At 34.7% G+C, this 19,660-nt stretch overlaps 1 protein-coding gene across 22 annotated transcripts in view; it reads left to right on the forward strand.

Annotated features, from left to right (window-relative positions):
* The window catches only part of CEP170 (centrosomal protein 170), a 128,984-nt gene extending 110,483 nt beyond the window's left edge, over nucleotides 1-18,501 (forward strand). For 6 of the 22 annotated variants that reach the window (XM_015433418.4, XM_065531489.2, XM_015433496.4 and 3 more), the window contains 6 exons: nucleotides 480-657; nucleotides 2,857-3,027; nucleotides 6,432-6,520; nucleotides 13,439-13,532; nucleotides 14,593-14,644; nucleotides 16,184-18,501. In XM_015433418.4, coding sequence (XP_015288904.1) covers nucleotides 480-657; nucleotides 2,857-3,027; nucleotides 6,432-6,520; nucleotides 13,439-13,532; nucleotides 14,593-14,644; nucleotides 16,184-16,473 — 874 coding nt within the window. In that variant the 3' untranslated portion in view covers nucleotides 16,474-18,501. The remainder of the gene's footprint in view (nucleotides 1-479; nucleotides 658-2,856; nucleotides 3,028-6,431; nucleotides 6,521-13,438; nucleotides 13,533-14,592; nucleotides 14,645-16,183) is intronic. The other 16 variants (XM_065531478.2, XM_074034959.1, XM_074035237.1 and 13 more) reach the window with 5 other exon arrangements.
* The last annotated feature ends 1,159 nt before the right edge of the window (nucleotides 18,502-19,660 follow it).

A 19,660-nucleotide genomic window follows, 5' to 3' on the forward strand; every position in this document is an offset into this window, starting at 1 on the left:
AATCACCAGTATTGCTAATACCACTGTGGTTTGTTGCCTGTATTTATAATTGAAAGAAATGCTAAACGTCATTTAGAGGTTAGTGAAAATGATATTGTAATTGTTTTTTCTCATTTAAGTTCATGAACTCCTTGAATTCTATCCATTATTCCCCAAGTTTAAGAACCCCTGTGATATATTAATGCTAGTCATTAACACTAACAGTGTATGTTAAGGGCATATCTCTACTCAAGGGTATTTAAAGTACATTTATCAAGGTGATGTCTTGTAGGTTATTTGGAGTTTAGTTTCATCAATCTTAATTTTGGAATTAAGGTTTAAGAGTTTGATTATATTAACTATAAAATAGTTAATAGTTAATTTGGGGTACAAATATTTAATTAGATATACAACTTACATGACTGATTATCTCAAAAATGATTGTTTCTAGAGCTGTTTATTTAAAAGGGATTAAACTTCTTTTCTAAAATTATTACCAGGATCAGCCAAGATCTTGCTCTCATTGCTCGGGAGATCAACGATGTAGCAGGAGAGATAGATTCAGTGACTTCATCAGGCACTGCCCCTAGTACCACAGTAAGCACTGCTGCCACCACCCCTGGCTCTGCCATAGACACTAGAGAAGAGGTAGGAGATCTTCATGGAGAAATGCATAAGGTTCTTCCTTTTCTTTATTTCTTTTGCTTTTAGCTTTTTGCTTAGTTTATTTTAGTTATGTCCACCCTCCCTGTTTGCATGAAGCTCTGCATTTTCCAACTTTGCTTTAACAGTTTATTTTATGTTTTTGTAACAAAACTAGTGAAGGCTAACATTTGGTCTACTATTAACATGAAGCTGGAAAATTCTTTAGAAACATTTTGCCTGCTAATTCTTGGTCCATAGGTTCACTTGAAACGTGAATATAAATGGTACCTTGAAAAGCAACCCAAAATTTGATAAATGATTGTATAAAGTTTCTATAAAGTTTGACTATGAAAATGCTCCAATTAAAAGTATTTTCATTGCTAGTTATCTAGAAGATACTCCGATAACAAAGAAAGAGAAAAATCCTACAGTTTCACTGCTTTAATAATTCTTTTGATAAATACCCATATACTTAAAGATATTTTGAAAAATTGAAATATGTATGTAATATACACACATACAAATACATATTCAGAACATTTTTATAAAGTCTGGAATACAAGTTAGCATATATAGACTATTACCCATCCAATATCAATATCAGGGCCTCTTACAGTACAACTCCAGAAGGCGCCATTTGCATAACATTGCTCAAGACAGCGCCTTTAACATATAATACAAAATTAGTGGTACTCTTTGGCCATGTTGGCTGTTTTGATCTGGGACAGATATGTAAGCAAAGGATTGGCATTTAAAAGAATGAACTTCTGTGTTTGGAGATTGGCAGACTGGCCTTGCTGCCAGTTTTAATGCAGACCAAAGAACTAGGAATGATTTTTACATTTTTGAATGGCAGGAAAAAACATCTAAAGAACACTAGTTTGCCACATGAAAATTACATGAAATTCAAATTTTGGTGTTCATAAATAGTTTTATGAGAACACAGCCACACTCATTTGTTTAACTCTCATCTATGGCTGTTTCTTTGCTACAGGGGCAGAACTGAGTAGTTGAGAGAAAGATTGTATGGCTACAAAGCCTGAACTTTTATTATCTGTCTCTTTGTGCATAAAAGTTTGCCAGCCCCTGATACTAATTGTTCTGTTTCTTCAATTTTACAAGATAATCCTAAATAGTAGGCAAAAATGGCTAGCCTTTCTGACAAATTTAATTGTGGTAAACTGTGCTAATAATATTTTCTTCGTTTGCTTTTTGTCACATTTATTCTTTAATCTGATTCTTTAATGGTCACTTTTTTGTTTGTTTTCCTTCAATGTGTTGTTTAACTTATTAAATGATACTTCATCAATCTGTGTAGAGTTTTGTTACCACATTGATCAAATGTAATTGTATATGAAATCATCGTTATTGATGAAAACCTTAAGGATCGTCCTGGTGGCAAGACATACACAATTCTTCTGGTACATTTAAAATGATGAAGATATTATTTTCTCAGCTTTCTAACTAAATTTTACCTAACATGATTATACATTCACTCAGACCCAGTAAAATTACTTAAACATTCCATTGAATAAATTTCATTTTTTTTTGTTTGTTTTATTTCAGAATATTGTACTAGGTTGATTCCCTCTTCAGTAAACCCGAGTTACTTAGTATTGTATGTCTGTGATTTGCACTGTAGATGGCAGTATATCATTTTTATTAGAATGTGAATTTCTGTAGCATTGTTAAAAGTTTATTTGACTAAGACCAAAATATTTATTTTGTGGTTTAAAAAAATATTTTCCTTTTGTAAACTTAATTGGAATTTGCAATTTATGTATCTTGTGAAGAAATTTGACACCTGGATTTGGGGAGGAAAAAAAGGAAAAACAAGATAGGAAACTAAAAGAAAAAGAAACATTATTTTATACTGGTAAGGCAATGTGTGTAAAATGAAACTCATTGTCCATCTACGTGGCTCAGCTTTTTTTCTATTTACCGTCTGTTTTCCATTTGGAGAAAATCTTATCCATGGAAGAATTAAATTTAACATAGTTACATATTTTAGATTTTGAAAATAAAACCTATGTAGATGAACCTCGATTTTATAAAGGAAATACCTTTGAAGTGCTTCTAAAAAGAAAGAGTAATTGGTTTATTGAAGATGTCATGCCTCTGTTACTACTTGAGAATGGAATAACTTCTGTCTAATCATAAAAATTGTAATGCCAGTATTGGTACTTTTTCAAATTACTGTGTTCTCATAAAGGTTTGCTTTTGTCCCGTTAGTTGGTTGATCGTGTTTTTGATGAAAGCCTCAACTTCCGAAAGATTCCTCCATTAGTTCATTCTAAAACACCAGAAGGAAACAACGGTCGATCTGGTGATCCAAGACCCCAAGCAGCAGAGCCTCCCGATCACTTAACAATCACAAGGCGGAGAACCTGGAGCAGGGATGAAGTAAGTAAACTATGAATTTTAACATACGGCAGAAGAAGCATGTTCCGTAAGTGAGAATAGGAGGAACCATTCAGTAAGTAGGGCTGGGGAAAAAGTGATTCTCCTTAATAAATGCAATGAAATTTCACCGTGACATCACATCATATACAATAATTAACTCCAAACGAATTTAGTTATTAAATAATGCAAGAAAAACTGTAAAACTTTTACTTAAAAAATACAGACAAATTTCTTTCAATATTGTACTAGGGAGTGATTTCTTAAGAGAAACAAAAAGTTTTGGCGTTAGAAAATTGATACATTTGAGTATATTAAAATTAAGGACTTTTTCTTTATAAATAATAAAGAAGGTAGAAATACAAGTTACAAACTTTTGCAAAACATAAAGCCTATGAAGATTAGTATACAGTATATATAAAGGACTCCCTCCAATCAATTAAAAAACACAATAGAAAAATCTGCAAAAGACATGAACAACATTTCACCAAAGAGAAAATACCGAGGCGGGCAGATCACTTGAGGTCAGGAGTTTCAGACCAGCCTGGCCAACGTGGGGAAACTCCTTCTCTACTAAAAATACGAACATTAGCCAGGCATGGTGGCACGTGCCTGTAATCCCAGCTACTCAGGAGGGTGAAGCAGGAGAATCGCTTGAACCTGGGAGGCAGAGGTTGCAGTGAGCTGAACCCACACCACTGCACTCCAGCCTGGGTGACAGGGTGAGACTCTGTCTCCGAAAAAAAAAAAAAAAATGACAAAAAAAAGAGAAAATATTGAAGGCCTAGAAAACATAAAGGGATGTTTAACTTAACGAGTGTTCAGAAAAATGCATGTCAAGACTACAGTGAGATTATAATCATTCAATTGTTGGCACGTTAAAAAGTCTTAAAATGTTAAGTACTGGAGGAAATGTAGATACATAGGCTTTCTTACGTGTGGTTGGTGGAGGTTAAGTTGGTGCTGTGGCTTTGGAAAACAGTTTGACACTATCTCCTAAAGTTGAAAATAAAGACATCACATGACCTAGCAATTTTGCTAGTGTATGTACAAGAAAAACCCCTTCCTATTGACAGTAGAAGTTACATTTATAGTAACATTGTTGACAATACCAAAAACTTGGAAACTGTTTACATCAGCTGAAAAGTGAATGTATAAACTGGTATATTCCCAGATTGAACAATTACAGAGTAATAAAAAATTCAAGGATATAAAGGAGTTCCTTCATCAAAGAGTGGTTATTTCAAATACTACTATGGAAAGAGGTGATTTAGGAACAACACACAGAGGTGGTATATGCTTAAGGGCTAGGTACAGGAAAAGTGTAGAAAGAAACAGTTGACAAGAAGAGATTGATGATAGATTAATATTTGTGGATCCCTGGATTTAGGAATAGGATCTTGAGATTATTATGTAAGAATATGTATGTTTCTCATGGTACTGAGTAGAAAAAGATCTACCTGGTGGAAAAGTATGCAACTAGCCTGAAAGTTACAATTGACGTATACTAAAAAGTTTTAAAGCATACTTGATCTGTCCTGGCCTAATAGTTGATTTGTTCTTGGTGTGAGGAAAAGGGCCCATTCTCTAATCTTATTCTACTCATTCTGTCCTGATGTCTAGGAAGACAAATTTCTCCAAACGTAATAAAACTATGTGGAAGAAGTTTATGTTTTTAAAGAGAATGGAAACATCTACATTGATAGTTATCTCAAGGTTGATATCAGGAATTTATTTAATGCTTTGTGACAACAAGCTAAACTTCATGAGCAAAGAAAAGAGAAATATCCTATTCTGTGTTGCAATCTTTCCTTAGACTCTCCTGCCCTTTCTCATGCCTTCCTAATTTGTATATGTCTTCCATCTTTATTTGATTGTTTTCTTAAGGCCCACAAAAACCATTTTGCTTATTTATCCTTTCCTTGACAATGTTACTTTTCACAACCTAAGTAACATTTTATTGCCCACTAAATTCAAATCCTTGTCATTCTGAAGTTAGTTCACATTTTTCCATGATCACTTCCTTATTTATGCCACTCATCAATGAACTCTCTTTCGTTAGAATTATTATTATTTTTTTATTTTGAGAGGGAGTCTCGCTTTGTCGCCAGGCTGGAGGGCAGTGGCGCTCTCTCCACCCACTGCAACCTCTGCCTCCCAGGTTCCAGCAATTCTCCTGCCTCAGCCTCCCAAGTAGCTGGGACTACAGGCATCTACCACCATGGGCAGCTAATTTTTGTATTTTTAGTAGAGATGGGGTTTCACCATGTTTGCTAGGATAGTCTCGATCTCCTGACCTTGTGATCCACCCACCCCAGCCTCCCAAAGTGCTGGGATTACAGGCGTGAGCCTCTGTGCCCGGCCTCATTAGAATTCTTACAGCACCGAATCTCAAAATTTATCTGAACGTCTCTTCTTGTTTTGTAGACCTTAGGCTTTCTGATAAAACGTGTAATCGTATTCCCTGTATATTACCATCATCTCCCCCAGTGATCTTTAAACCTTTTTGCCATCTAGGGCCTTATCTTCTGTTTTCTTTCAGACGCCAGATACAGTACTGACAATATAAGGAGCTGATTTTGAAAACCAGATCTAGACTCACATTTTGTCCTTTTTCTACCATGCTTCATTAGCTTTGCCTTTCATGATTTGGCCTAGGGCTTGGCAAACTTCAGCCCATAGGCCAAATCCAGCCTGCCACTTGTTTTGTAAAAGTTTTGTTCCAACACAGCTATGTCCACATGCATGATTTGCTCATTATCTATGGCTGCTTTCACACTGCAAAGGCAGACTTGAGGAATTGTGGCAGAGACCCTATGTCCCTCAAAGACTAAACCTTCACCCTCTGGCTCTTTACAGAGGTTGGTGACCCCTGGTTTTGCCCATGCATCTCAGCTGGAGTAATACCAACACCCCGTATAAAACTTACTATTTTGAGTAAATTTTTAAAAATGTATCTTTCCCACTAGACTCTTTGCTGGAGAACAAGGATTGTACTCTTCTTGATTTCTGTATTCACATTACTTGGTGAAAGAATAAATAATAAACTTAGTACTCTAAGTTACTTGTATCTTCTCTTTTATACTTCAGGTGGAAGTAAGAGAGACAGGATCATGATAGTAACTGACGATAAACTGAGGATAAAATGGATTGTGTTTGGAAACTGATAAGACCAAAATAACATGGAAACTTGACAAGCTATTTAATAAAAGAACTCCTTTGCTAATAGTGTTTCTTTCACTTTCTCATTTTAGTTACGTATTAATTATATTCTTCATTGGTTTATAATTAAAATAAGCATGAATACTAACTGCCCCTAACTATAGTGACTTATGACTGGTGATCCCAGTAGTTATACAATACAGGGGTAATATTTTAATATCTACTTTTTTCTTTGGCTGTTGCAGGTCATGGGAGATAATCTGCTGCTGTCATCTGTCTTTCAGTTCTCTAAGAAGATAAGACAATCTATAGATAAGACAGCTGGAAAGATCAGGTACATATACATATAGCTTATGTTTTTTTAACTTTAATATCACCTCACTTTGCTTTTTGTTGCTTTTTCTCAAGGCTAAAAATGTATCGTCAGAATGAATGTGTTTACCTTTGGAAAAATTTGTCCCAAAGTAAAAATCTATCCAGTACTACTTTATAACTTTAAATTTATTACTAATTCAAAACATAAATAGACTTACAGATTTTATTTAACAGTACTTCAGAAATCCATGCTGCTATTGCTTATTTCTGATTCCTATAATTAAAATTTAAAATGTAATGAAACAGTATTTGAACATGGTTTGTAAATTGTAATATTCCACACAAATATAATTCTATATTGCTTATATATTGAAATAATATATTTTATCAGCGTTTGATGAGTACCAAGAAGCCATTAAATTTTTTCAAAAATAATTTCAAAAACACCATTTAAAACTTAAAGTATTCTTAAAAACAGTCTGTTTAGCTTAAAACAATGTGTTTTAAGTTATCTTGAGCCTGTATCTTAAAAATGTCTTAAAGGTGGCCGGGCGTGGTGGCTCACACCTATAATCCCAGAACTTTGGGAGGCCAAGGTGGGCGGATCACGAGGTCAGGAGATGGAGACCATCCTGGCTCACATGGTGAAACCCTGTCTCTACTAAAAATACAAAAAAATTAGCTGGGCATGGTGGCAGGCACCTGTAGTCCCAGCTACTCAGGATGCTGAGGCAGGAGAATGGCATGAACCCGGGAGGCAGAGCTTGCAGTGAGCCGAGATCATACCACTACACTCCAGCCTGGGCAACAGAGCAAGACTCTGTCTCAAAAAAAAAAAAAAAATCTTAAAGGTGTACGAGAACTTCTCTTCATTTTATTGCCTCCTAAAAGAATATTAATTTAAAATTCCTTATGTTAAAAATAATGTACTCTGCACTGTCTTGTCCCGTTTTTCTATTTATTTTAAAATGTGTGTCTTTTTAGCAAAAGTAATACATGAACATGGTTAAAAAATATAAATCTTCCAGAAAAAATGTATATTATATCTAATAGTGGTGTGTTTCCCCACTCTGGGTTCATTTCTCAAAGGTTTATACAAATATGATCATATTTTATTTGCTTTTGTACCTTGATCTTTTCTCTTAATTAGATCTTTACTTTTCCCAAAGAGTATGAGTGAAATGTATTGACAGACCCCTCCATATTTGATTGGAATATGAGGCATGCTGCCTAGTGAAAAAACAGCTGAGTCTGGGTGCAGTGGCTCATGCTTGGTAATCCTAGCACTTTGGGAGTCCAAGGCAGATGGATCACTTGAGCCTAGGACTTGGAGACCAACCTGGGCAATATAGTGAGATGAAGAAAAAAAAAAAAAATTGATTGGGCATGGTGGCACATGCCTATAGTCCCAGCTACTTGAGAGGCTGAAATGGGAGGATCACTGGAGCTCATGAGTTCAGAGTTACAGTGAGCTGTGATCGTGCCAGTGCACCGCAGCCAGGGCAACAGAGCAAGACCCTATCTCAAAAAAAAAGCAATAGAACATTTAATGTTTGGCTTTTCGTAAGGAGTACCTTGTACATATAAATAATGTCGAAAGTGTTTTTAATGACTGCCATTACATACCTATCCATTGTTTTTTTTTGAAGAGAATTTACCTTTATCAAATCCTATATATTCTTATGAATTTTAAACAGACTTAATTTTTACAGAATAATATTTTAATATTTACTTATTAACAAATAAGTATTAAGTACATTCTAGTCACTTTATAATTAGACATTGACAAAACAAAGACCCCTGTTCTCATGGAATTTACATTCTATACCATGTAAACCAATCAGCTTGTATTAAGTTAGCTATTTCTGCTATCAACACGATTTGACTTAATTTCATTATTTCACTTGATTTTCCCTGTATTTTACTACTCACATTTTCTGTTTCCACTTGAAGCCCAATTACCTGCATTAACTTTTTCTTAATACTAAAATCACTGCTTATATTGATGAGATAAAAAGTATAAGAACAATATTAGTTTCAGGTATAAACTGGAACCTTATTAACTAAGAAATTTTAAGGGTTATAACTGATTTTAGAGAAATTAAAGTAGTTGCATGCTGTTTATAAATACCACATTTTATAAATCCTGATAGGGCTTATAAATGAGTCCATTGTTTTTCTTTTACTCACACTCAGTGATTAAGTAATTAGCACCCTATTATTGTCTTATGTAAGATATAGTACATGTTTTCCCCTTGTGACTCCATCATTCCCAGGTTTACTTCTTTCACAAGTAAAAGAATCTCCTTCACTGTGCAACTCATTCACCTATGATTTGCTAATATATCCTATGACCAGAGACAAATGAAGTCCACCATTCCCTGGGGTAAAGCCTAACTGAAATTTGTAGGGAAAAAAAATTTTAAACTTAACTTATTAGTTATTACACATGAATAAACAAATCTGTAGGCCTCAATCACACAGCTGCTTATTAATACCATGGTTCATGCCTCAGATTTGGCTCAAGCATTCATTGTAGTTAAATGTAATATATAATTGTTATCATTTTTATTTTAGTTCCACTAAAATTATTTTCTAGACCTGGGGCATTATGGAAGGATTATTAACCAAAGAAATAAATAAATGAAATAAACATTGGTTAAGATCATATTATGTGGGAATAAAGTCTCCAGACTCATTCATTCATTGAATGATTTTTGATTATATGTTATTTGTCTAGCACTGTTTTTGATGTCCTCACATTTTAGTGTAGAAGGCAGGTAAACAGGTAATTACAGTTCAGTGTGTTAAGGGAAATACATGATGGTTACTATGGAAGCCCATAGCAAGGGCACTTTGGAAATTCAGAGAAGGGCTCTTAGAGAAATTGCCATGCAGTTTAAGTCCTGAATGATGAGGAGAGGAGTTAGTCAAAAATTACGTGAAGTGAAAGGGCCAGAGTATGGTGAGAGATGACACTAGAGAGATGAGGATGAATCTGTTTTGGCAGAATTTGTTAAGTAGTTTGGATTTTATCATTATAAACCTTAGGAAGCTAATATATCCAATATGGGTCCTCTTGATACACCAGTGTTACCCATAAAAAAATTATGAGAGTCTTGTATGGTCATGTGGCTTGTAACTGGAAAACCCTGGAGTCTCCTCACCTATAAACAAGTACACCATGTTTTTTTCATCCTACCTGCTGAAGTATAGGTCGTCGTCCCTGATAACTGGATTCTTAACCACTCATTCATTTATTCAGCAGATGTTCACAGATTACCTGCCCTGTACCATTCTCTTCCTTACCACAGAGCAGTTTTCCTACATTCTGTAGTCTTCCCCCAAAGAAAAATATTTTTTATAGCTTTGACATTGAACTAAAATTGAAAACAAAGAACACATTGCTGATGGATTGATAAACTGTATTATCTCAGAAAGTGACAGAATTTATGAAGTTTAAAAAAAGGTGCAGAAAAATGCCTCAATAAAGTTATACATAAATACAGAATGTTTAATGTATTGGAATTGCCTTCAGTTTGAGCGTTGAGTTTGGACACTATGGCAGGTTTTATGGAAGGTAATGAGGATAAAACCATTTCTATTATTAAAGCGTTTCCAGTATAATTGGCAAGGTGAGGCGCATATAAAATCAACTATTGTACAAGATAGCATAAAACAGATTAGTGCTCAGTTAGAGATATAAAGGCAAAGAAAGGATCACTTTCACCTAGGATGATTAGAGAAGGCTTTGGGAAGAAGATATTGTTCAAAGGTAGACCTGAGTTGTGATAACCAAACCTAAGGGGTAGAGACCTGGGCCTTCTGCATGAAAAGTGCCAGGGTAGTTTGAGCATCAACTGGTCTTTAAGCTTTGTGTCAGGAGTTATAACCTCAGATGTCTACTGGGGTTCATCCTAGAGGCACGCATATTTACATTGTATGAACACTGTCTGCTGAATCAATTGTTAAATATTTATATAGGAACTCCTGTTGTATGTACAGCATTCTCATCGCATTCCATGTGAAAATGACCCCCTTAGGTTGTGTCACACAGCTTTGCATTGGTAGGCCATCAATTCGCAACCCTTAGGTTGTGTCGCTCGGCCTTGCATTGGTAGGCCATCAATGCACAACTCGGCGTTTGCATGTTTTAATGGCTAGTACTAGAGAATTGGTTCTGGCTCGTAGGATAGGAGCCTGAGACTTCTGTTTGTTTCTTTCCCTAAAACCAATGGCTTTATCAAAAAGTATCCTAACTTAATTCTTAAATTATTGAATGAAATGAGCTTTGGAATTTTATGTATTTTCATGCTGAAGTTTAGCTTATTTTAAATCCATAATGTAATCTGAATATGACTTTGAAAGCTATGATTTTTCAGTTTAAAACTGATAAGGACCTTTGAACAAAAACAAGTTCTGATCATTATAGCCTGGTCTAAACTAATTTCTTGGTCTAATTTTCTGATTCTCTAGTATTTAAATATTACATTAAAGTTTATTTCATAATGTCAAAATGGCGAGTTTGGGCCGGGCACGGTGGCTTACGCCTGTAATCCCAGCACTTTGGGAGGCCGAGGCAGGCGGATCACAAGGTCAGGAGATCGAGACCACGGTGAAACCCCGTCTCTACTAAAAATACAAAAAATTAGCCGGGCGAGGTGGCGGCGCCTGTAGTCCCAGCTACTCAGGAGGCTGAGGCAGGAGAATGGCATGAACCCGGGAGGCGGAGCTTGCAGTGAGCCGAGATCACACCCACTGCACTCCAGCCTGGGGGACAAAGCGAGACTCCGTCTCAAAAAAAAAAAAAAGGCAAGTTTGACTTCTTAGATCTGTACCATTATATTTACAAATTGTTTTTTGTGTTTTGTTTTTTTGTTGTTTTTTGTTTTTGTTTTTTTTCTGAGACGGGCTAGAGTACAGTGGCATGATCACAGCTCACTCACTCAGTGCAGCCTTGACCTCCCTGGGCACAAGTGATCCTCCCACCTCAGCCTTCTTAGAAGCTAGGACTACAGGCATCTGCGCCACACCTGGCTAATTTTTTTGTATTTTTTATAGAGACGAGGTCTCGCCATGTTGCGCAGGCTGGTCTCGAACTCCTGGCAGCAAGTGATCCACCCAGTTTGCCTTCCTAAAGTGCTAGGATTACAGGCATGAGCCACTGTGCCTGGCCAACAAACTGTATTTTAAAATAAACCTTTTATTTCTTCAGTGGCGCATTTTTTTTTCAGGGACCATAGGTAACTATTCTAACCCATTTTCACCAAAGGTGAAATGTCTATGGTTTAACAGTTTTAGATCCACAAACACTATACTCAGTAGCCATCCTCTGGAAAAATTCACTGAATTTTTAGCACTGTGTGGCTAAACAGAAACTTTCTTTATTGTGTAAGTCCATTAAAGTTCTAAGTTGGTCCATGAAATAGTCATTATTTCCTTATTCTCCATCAGTCCTAATGCTGCAAGGACTCTTTTATAAGAACGTAATAGTTTAGAAAAGATGGCTGGCAAGGGTGTTTATTTTTTTTGAGTTTAGAAAATTTAATAAGTAGGCAATAAGAATATTCTTATACCAGATTCTAGACCCATTGTCACGTTAAGCAAATGTTCCAGACTCGATGTGATGTTAATGAATTTCGTGATTTTACATAAGGTAAGTCTGGTACGTTGATCTTTGAAGAAATACCAGCACAAATATTCACTTAGTTTACTGCTTAAATGCTGTTCAGCTTCCAGTAGTAATAAATTTACATGAGATTTATAGTGTTTACACTAGATTTCCAGACGTACTGAAGAAATTTTAAAAGAAACCAAAAAAGTAGCTAGTATTTTACATCTTTCTAAAACTGCTGAATCATGTCTTATAGATTCTAAAGTGTTAGAGAGAAAAATGTCCCACATTTGGAAGACACATCAAAATGTTGTGGTCCTTTATTTTATAAGTTATTTGATGTTAGGGTAATGATAGAATAATTATCTTTATCGGCAATTGTTTTTATCAAAAGAATAGCATCCTAATTCCTAATAGGTTATTATGTACAAATATACTAACACGAATTAACAATTTTTAAAGAAAAGCACAGTAAGTACTCCCAATTTTCAGTCTTTAAAATAATATACACACTTTTCTTGTTCAATAAGGTGCTTATTCCTATATAAAGAAGTCTTTACAGACACAATTGTTTATACCTAATTTAATCTGTTTATCTCACTTATTCCTATACTTCATATATTCTCTCTGAACAAAATTGCATTTTTTTTATAAGTGACAGTTACACAGTCGTTTCTCCTTATAATCAGGTGATACATGTTGTTCCAAGACACCCAATGGATGCCTGACACCACAGATAGTTCTAAAACCTAATATACTGTGTTTTTTCCTACACATACATGCCTATGATAAAGTTTAATTTATAAATTAGGCGCATTAAGAGATTAACCATGGTAACTAATAATAAAATAGAAGATTTATAACAGTATACTGTAAAAAAAAGTTATGTGAATGTGGTCTTTTTCTCTCTCTCCCTCTGCCTCTCCCGAAATACTGTAATAGTTTCGGACTACGCTTGACTGCCACTAACTAAAACCTTGGAAAGAGAAACCGTAGATAAGAGGGCATTACTGTATTGTAAATTATAAATATTAAAGTTTTGAGGTCATAACATCTTTACATTTGTTTTATATTTTGTTTTCAATAAAGAATAAGATAAACAGTAAAAAATGTATTCATGTATTAATAAGCATTCAATTGGAGCTCATACACATTCATTAATTGGTATTGTTGGCTTAGTATTTTAATTCTCAATTTATGCAATGGTTGGGTTTTTTTTCTTCATGTACCTTTGAAAAGATACGTTGTTTTGGTATCATTAACAAAAAAGTAATAAGTTTTTAAAATATAAAAAGTTATATGCTTATGTTTTTTGATTTATAGAATATTATTTAAAGACAAAGATCGGAATTGGGATGACATAGAAAGCAAATTAAGAGCCGAAAGTGAAGTCCCTATTGTGAAAACCTCAAGCATGGTATAGTAATTTTTCTTGAAGATTAAAACATTTTAGTAGAGTTTTATTTTAAGGAAAATACCCTTATTTTTGAGCTATTCGTTGATTTGCTTTTTCAAAAGAATATATAAATGCAAACTTTTGGGAAATTGTATTGCTTCTACTGACTCACAGGTTTAAAATGTTGATTGTTTCAGAGTTGCAGAGGGTATGAAGGAGGAGCCTTTTGTGTTTCTTACTAGTATATATTCTTCTTGTAATAATTAAACATTAGAAACATGAAATTTTTAAAGAGAACCAAATTTAACTTGAAAATATTAAGTTGACATAAGTTGTTTCCATTTACTTAATGTAATACTTATCTTTTTAAAAGAATTTGTAGAGATTTTCATTGCTCAGAATACAATTATAATATTGAGGTTGCAGTTTATATGTTTTTACAAAGATAATTTGAAGGCATTTTTACATAGTCACTGCAAGGTTGATTAATAAGAATTTTTAAAAATCTTTGCGGCCGGGCAGAGTGGCTCACGCCTGTAATCCCAGCACTTTGTCAGGCCAAGGAGGGTGGATCACTTGAGGTCAGGAGTTCAAGACCAGCCTGGCCAATATGGCAAAACCCTGTCTCTACTAAAAGTACAAAAACTAGCCAGGCATTGTGGCAGGCGCCTATCATCCCAGCTCCTTGGGGGACTGAGGCAAGAGAATTACTTGAACCTGGGAGGAGGAGGTTACAGTGAGCCAAGATTGCACCATTGCACTCCAGTCTGGGCAACAGTGAGACTCAGTCTCAAAAAAAAAAAAAAAAAACTTTGCTTAAATAGTAGTAAATGACTTTAAACTTTTCATCTGCTACAATCATCTCACTGAAAAATCATTCTATTTCATTGTAATTTAAATATTTTAGTTTGAATCTTGTTTAGTAGATATAATTATTTCATATCATGTTGCTATTAATGTAATAAGTACCATGTAGATAATATTAAGTGTTCCAAATAAAATGAGAGTGAAATTCATTGCTTGTAAACGGATACCATTTAGCTAAAGTAGAGGCTAATTTTTGTTATTGCTTTCCCTGCAGGAGATTTCTTCTATCTTACAGGAACTGAAAAGAGTAGAAAAACAGCTACAAGGTAAATAGACTACTGAATTAAGTATAAAGAGCTAATAATTTAGAATAAGTGCCTTCTAAGTGGTATTTCTTAAAATATTCTTATTGTTAGCATATTATTTGATTAAATGTAATGACATACATAAAATATAGAGTTCTATACATTCACATTACTCATAAAAAGGAATTTTTTAAACCCAGTGTAAAAATTAAAAATATAATAAAGATATATGTGGGGCATATTTTAGTTCATAGGTTTGACAATAGGCTAGATGTCATAAACTAATTGACATTTTTTATGTATTAAATAATACGTGAAAAATATATAATAAAGTTGTGTTAATTAGCATTATTTGTGTGATTTGACAATTCTTAAATTATGTTGGTGGTGTATGTAACCTGAAACAAACTTACATTCTAATAGAAATAATAGTTGCTTAGTTAACAAGAAATGAGTACATATTGGCCATAGAGACCAGAAGAGAAAGGAGAGGAGAAAATGAAAGAGACTGCCCTCTAAACTGTGAAAGGGACGTTGTTTGGTTTGTGTCAGAGCTGGATTGTACATTAATGCCTGTGTATCTCTTGACCTAGAAGTCCCCAGTGGTACAACAAGCAGGTTCCATAGTCGACTGCTGATTCTACTGAGTCTTTATCTATTGAATAATCATAGGTACATATGTGGATCCTATCAAAATGATTTTTAACCTTTATTCAGCCCCAGCATACCTAAGGGTTATGATACACCCCATGAGTAAAAGCGGCTTGCTAACACAGTGCTTCTTAGCTGGTAGACTGGGGGTATACTTTTAAAAGTACCTTCGACATGATTCTTACATCTGTGTTACTTCCTTCTCCCAACTCCCTACTCTGCCCAGTGCCAAACTGAAAATCACAGCCTGTGAACTTTCCATGTCAACCCAAAGATCTTTTGGATTGAAAGCTGATCTTTAACTGACTCCTCCCATACAGGCAGCAAGTTTGTTTGGCTTTGCAAACTGCCCTGCAATATTAGTCTGTAGGCTCTGAGGGAACCCCTGTATCTCAGTGGTATATACAGCTGATACCCTAGCACTCTGGCCAGGCTAAATGACATAGTCTGTGGTAGTATTCAAAGTATGCTGATGTTCTTCTGGCCTCTCTAGCCTTGAGGTTACTCTGAACCCTGACTTAGCAGCTAATTCCTCAGTTATCTGAGTGATAAATAGGGTTTAGATATTTATTAAAAATCATATTCAGTATTTTCTCTATCCTCTCACAATAATGAAGACAAATTTCAACAAGATTTTTCTTGAATTCTACATCTTCAAATACCAGACTTACAAGTCTCTGAAATGCCCGTAAGTGACACATCAAAGGACCCAGAGAAAGTATTCAGGGCTGGGTAATTTACAGTACAACTACAGAATAACTAAGAATGGAGTTTTAAATATAATATTGGAAGATTAGCCACATTTAAGATCACATACGCGCTGATAGTTTAAGTATTATCCAAATCATCAACAGTGTTTATACATGAATGTAACTGCATCTAGAATTATTCCCTTTTCCCTCCCTTTAGCAATCAACGCTATGATTGATCCTGATGGAACTTTGGAGGCTCTGAACAACATGGGATTTCCCAGTGCTATGTTGCCATCTCCACCAAAACAGAAGTCCAGCCCTGTGAATAACCATAGCAGCCCGGGTCAGACACCAACACTTGGCCAACCAGAAGCTAGGGCTCTTCATCCTGCTGCTATTTCAGTCTCAGCTGAATTTGAGAATGCTGAATCTGAGGCTGATTTCAGTATACATTTCAATAGATTCAACCCCGATGGGGAAGAGGAAGATGTTACAGTACATGAATGACTTTCTCTTGAGTGTTGAAAAATCATTACCTGTGGAATGACTAGGAATATTGGAAGCAGCATAGTGTTGACGTACACAAAACAAGACAGCTTGGTCAGCTACAATCTTGGAATCCCTGTCTTCTTAATTTTATTTATTTATTTTTGGCTTACAATGTAGTATATCAATCCTTTCAAACCATTTAGATAACCACTTGATGCACAAATAGGAAAAAGCAGATTGTGGCAGTGTCACCTTTTGTGGTTTTATGATTTTCAAATTGAATTTTATGATTACACCCTTTCCCTTCATAGATCTTTTTTCTTTTTTTTAAGCCATGCTGTGACCTACAAGCAAACTAAATAGCCAACATTTCTGAAACCCTGTGTCTCCTGTGCCAAGCTGCTCCCTGAAATGGACTTCTTCATCTGTACAGATTTGTTAAACCATTCTATTTGCTTCTTAATAATAGGATTTATATTAGTACTCATTACCATTGGACACAATGACAGAAGTACTCTCCACAGTAAAGCAGACCTTCCACAACAGTCACTCTGTGTCCTAAAATTTTCCAACATAGATGTGATTTATATAACTTTGTTGATACATAAATTGTCTTGGGGTTTACGGAAATTAACTATTATGTTTGCACTAAGATTTGCTGGGAGTGGTAGGTGGACATATCTATATATCAATAAGGACTAACCGTCTTTTTTGTACATAGGAGATTGATAATACTGTATTTGTTTTAACCCCACAGTGTTTTACTCCACTTTCAAAAAGATCAATTTGGCACTTTTTTTCATTTTTTTAATGGAAATAAGATTTGGTCTCTCATTTTAGGTTAAATGATAACTAGAAAGATTAAACTAGACAGATAGTTTAGGTGGAGTATATTTTTAAAACTCAGAACATGTATATTGGTCCTGTGTTACCAAGTTTATATGTGACAGTTGAAAAAAAAATTCTCTTGAAATGATCATGAGGTTAAAATTTTCTTCATTAGGGGACTTGGAGAACCAGTAGTCATAAGATTAGTTGATAGTTTCACTCCCAAGCAATGAATTGCTTCTGTGTGTTTCCCTGTAGGACTCAATAGTAAATCCTGTCTGTCTTACACATTTATAAGGACCCTGCAAGACGACGACGACAAAGGCCTTTGGCCTGTGCTACTAAACAAGAAGCCTATGAAAAATTTCTTCTTTAAACTTGTTTTTTCTCTTTCCAGTAAGTTGACATTTGGATAACTTAAAAAAAAAAAAAAAGGAAAGTAATTACCTTTGTGTTTCCAGAACACTATAATTGGAGTGTATCTTAATTCAGTTAAATATTATTAGTAGACCTGGATTTTCCCCCTTGACCCCATCAGTCTATTAAGGTTAAACTGCAACTTTTATGAAATGGTCTTTAATATTTCCACAATAATCCTGTGCTATATTTGTTTTAAGAAACAAAGTAACTCTATACACTTCAAGACTTTACAGGATTTTTAAAATCCTGTATTGTTGGATCAATTAATAAAGATGCAAAAAACTTTTTATAGAGATGTAAAAACAAAAGTATAATGGATCCCCTATTTTTCTTTAAATTCAAAAAAAAAAAGGTAAATGAACTATTCTCCTTGTAAAGCTAAATTCCCCATTCTGTCTAATAAAGGAAGACTGAAAAAAGGTTTTAAAGAACATAAATGGAAAGATACAAATGCTTTGAAGGAATAAACGAAACATTAAAACAGGGTCAATCCATTTGAAGAAAAAGTTGGACAAAATAATCAGCATTGCTCCCTCTTTTATTTAATATTTGGGTACTGATTATATCCACATGGAAGTAGAAGGTAAGGAGTTTAGGAAAATATTAGAATCTGCTTACATTCTTGTTTAAGTGTTTACACAGTTTGGTTCAATTATAAACATTTGGCCTTTTACTATGTTATTTTTATTTTGTATGAATACATTATCCTCCTTATTTATTTTTGTTACATTTATTACTTATGTTATTTTGTTATGCATTTACAACTCCATTTTTAAATAAAGTGTTTCTGGAACTTTATACAATGATTGTATATTTTATTTCTTTTACCATCTTGCTTGCTAATACTTCATCAACTTATCAAATGATTATAAACCATTTCCCAAGGCTTAGCAAAAGCAAGAATCCTCCAGTTCTACTAACATGTGGTTACTGTGAAATCTCTTATTAGTTTGACTATTTAAAGAAAAAAATTGTCTTAGCAGATTATGATCAATATAATTCACTTAGCTTAATGTCCTAAAGTAATGTGCCTATACAAGGTCTTCATTTTTAACCAGCTTTAGATCATCAGAAAGCTTTATGACAGTGATCTATATTGGGAATAAAGTAGAAATTTAAAATACCTTTGTCATCTTAAATTTGATAACTATCAATTTATACTGTTTCTTTTTTATCCTATCACTCAAGCTCAAGAATCTTGAATGTCTCAGTATTATTCAAAATTATAAATTTCACAGCTTAACCTTTTGAGACTTTGTGTGTTCTGGCCTTTTCTTTTGTGCATATCTGTGTGACCCATTATAGTATCTACCACCATTTACAACTTTCTTGACCACCATGAGCTTTTCATCCTTCTGTACCCTGTATCTTCCTCCCCTTCCTTCCTGCTTACCCATAGCCCTTTCATTCTTCAGGGTCCCACCAACTTCTTCATACAGCTTCCTTCACATGACCGCACCACATAGGGCTGTGCCACATACGTGCATTTTCTCTTCCCTTCCCCCATGACATATACACGTTTCTTCCCTGGTAACTAAAGTAATCTTCATTTCCTGGATGGTCCCTTTGCTTTGAAACATCTGTGCCATTTTGCCTCCTTCATCTCCTTGGGTTTGCTTGCCACGTCTCTGCCTGAAAGGATTCAGACTTGGAAAGGAAACCAAACCTGGAAGTCTGAGATCCAGACCCACTCCCTCCTAGCTATCAGTGCGTTCCTCCCTCTCATCTGCAAAATTAGGACATCACCGTTATTATCCAAGTCCCTTTTAGCCTAAGTTGTCTATGACTGTATGAAATGTTCTCCTTCAAAAAGCTTTTTCTGATTCTTTGTCATGATCTTCCTTTCATTGTGTTTGCATAACCCCTTTGTGTTTGCATAACACAGAAAGTTCTTAGAAACCAAAATAAAAATGTATTTAATAGAATCGGCATTAATTGAGATGTATGTACTCACTTT

The sequence above is a fragment of the Macaca fascicularis genome, chromosome 1, assembly GCF_037993035.2.
Source record: "Macaca fascicularis isolate 582-1 chromosome 1, T2T-MFA8v1.1".
Taxonomy (NCBI): domain Eukaryota; kingdom Metazoa; phylum Chordata; class Mammalia; order Primates; family Cercopithecidae; genus Macaca; species Macaca fascicularis.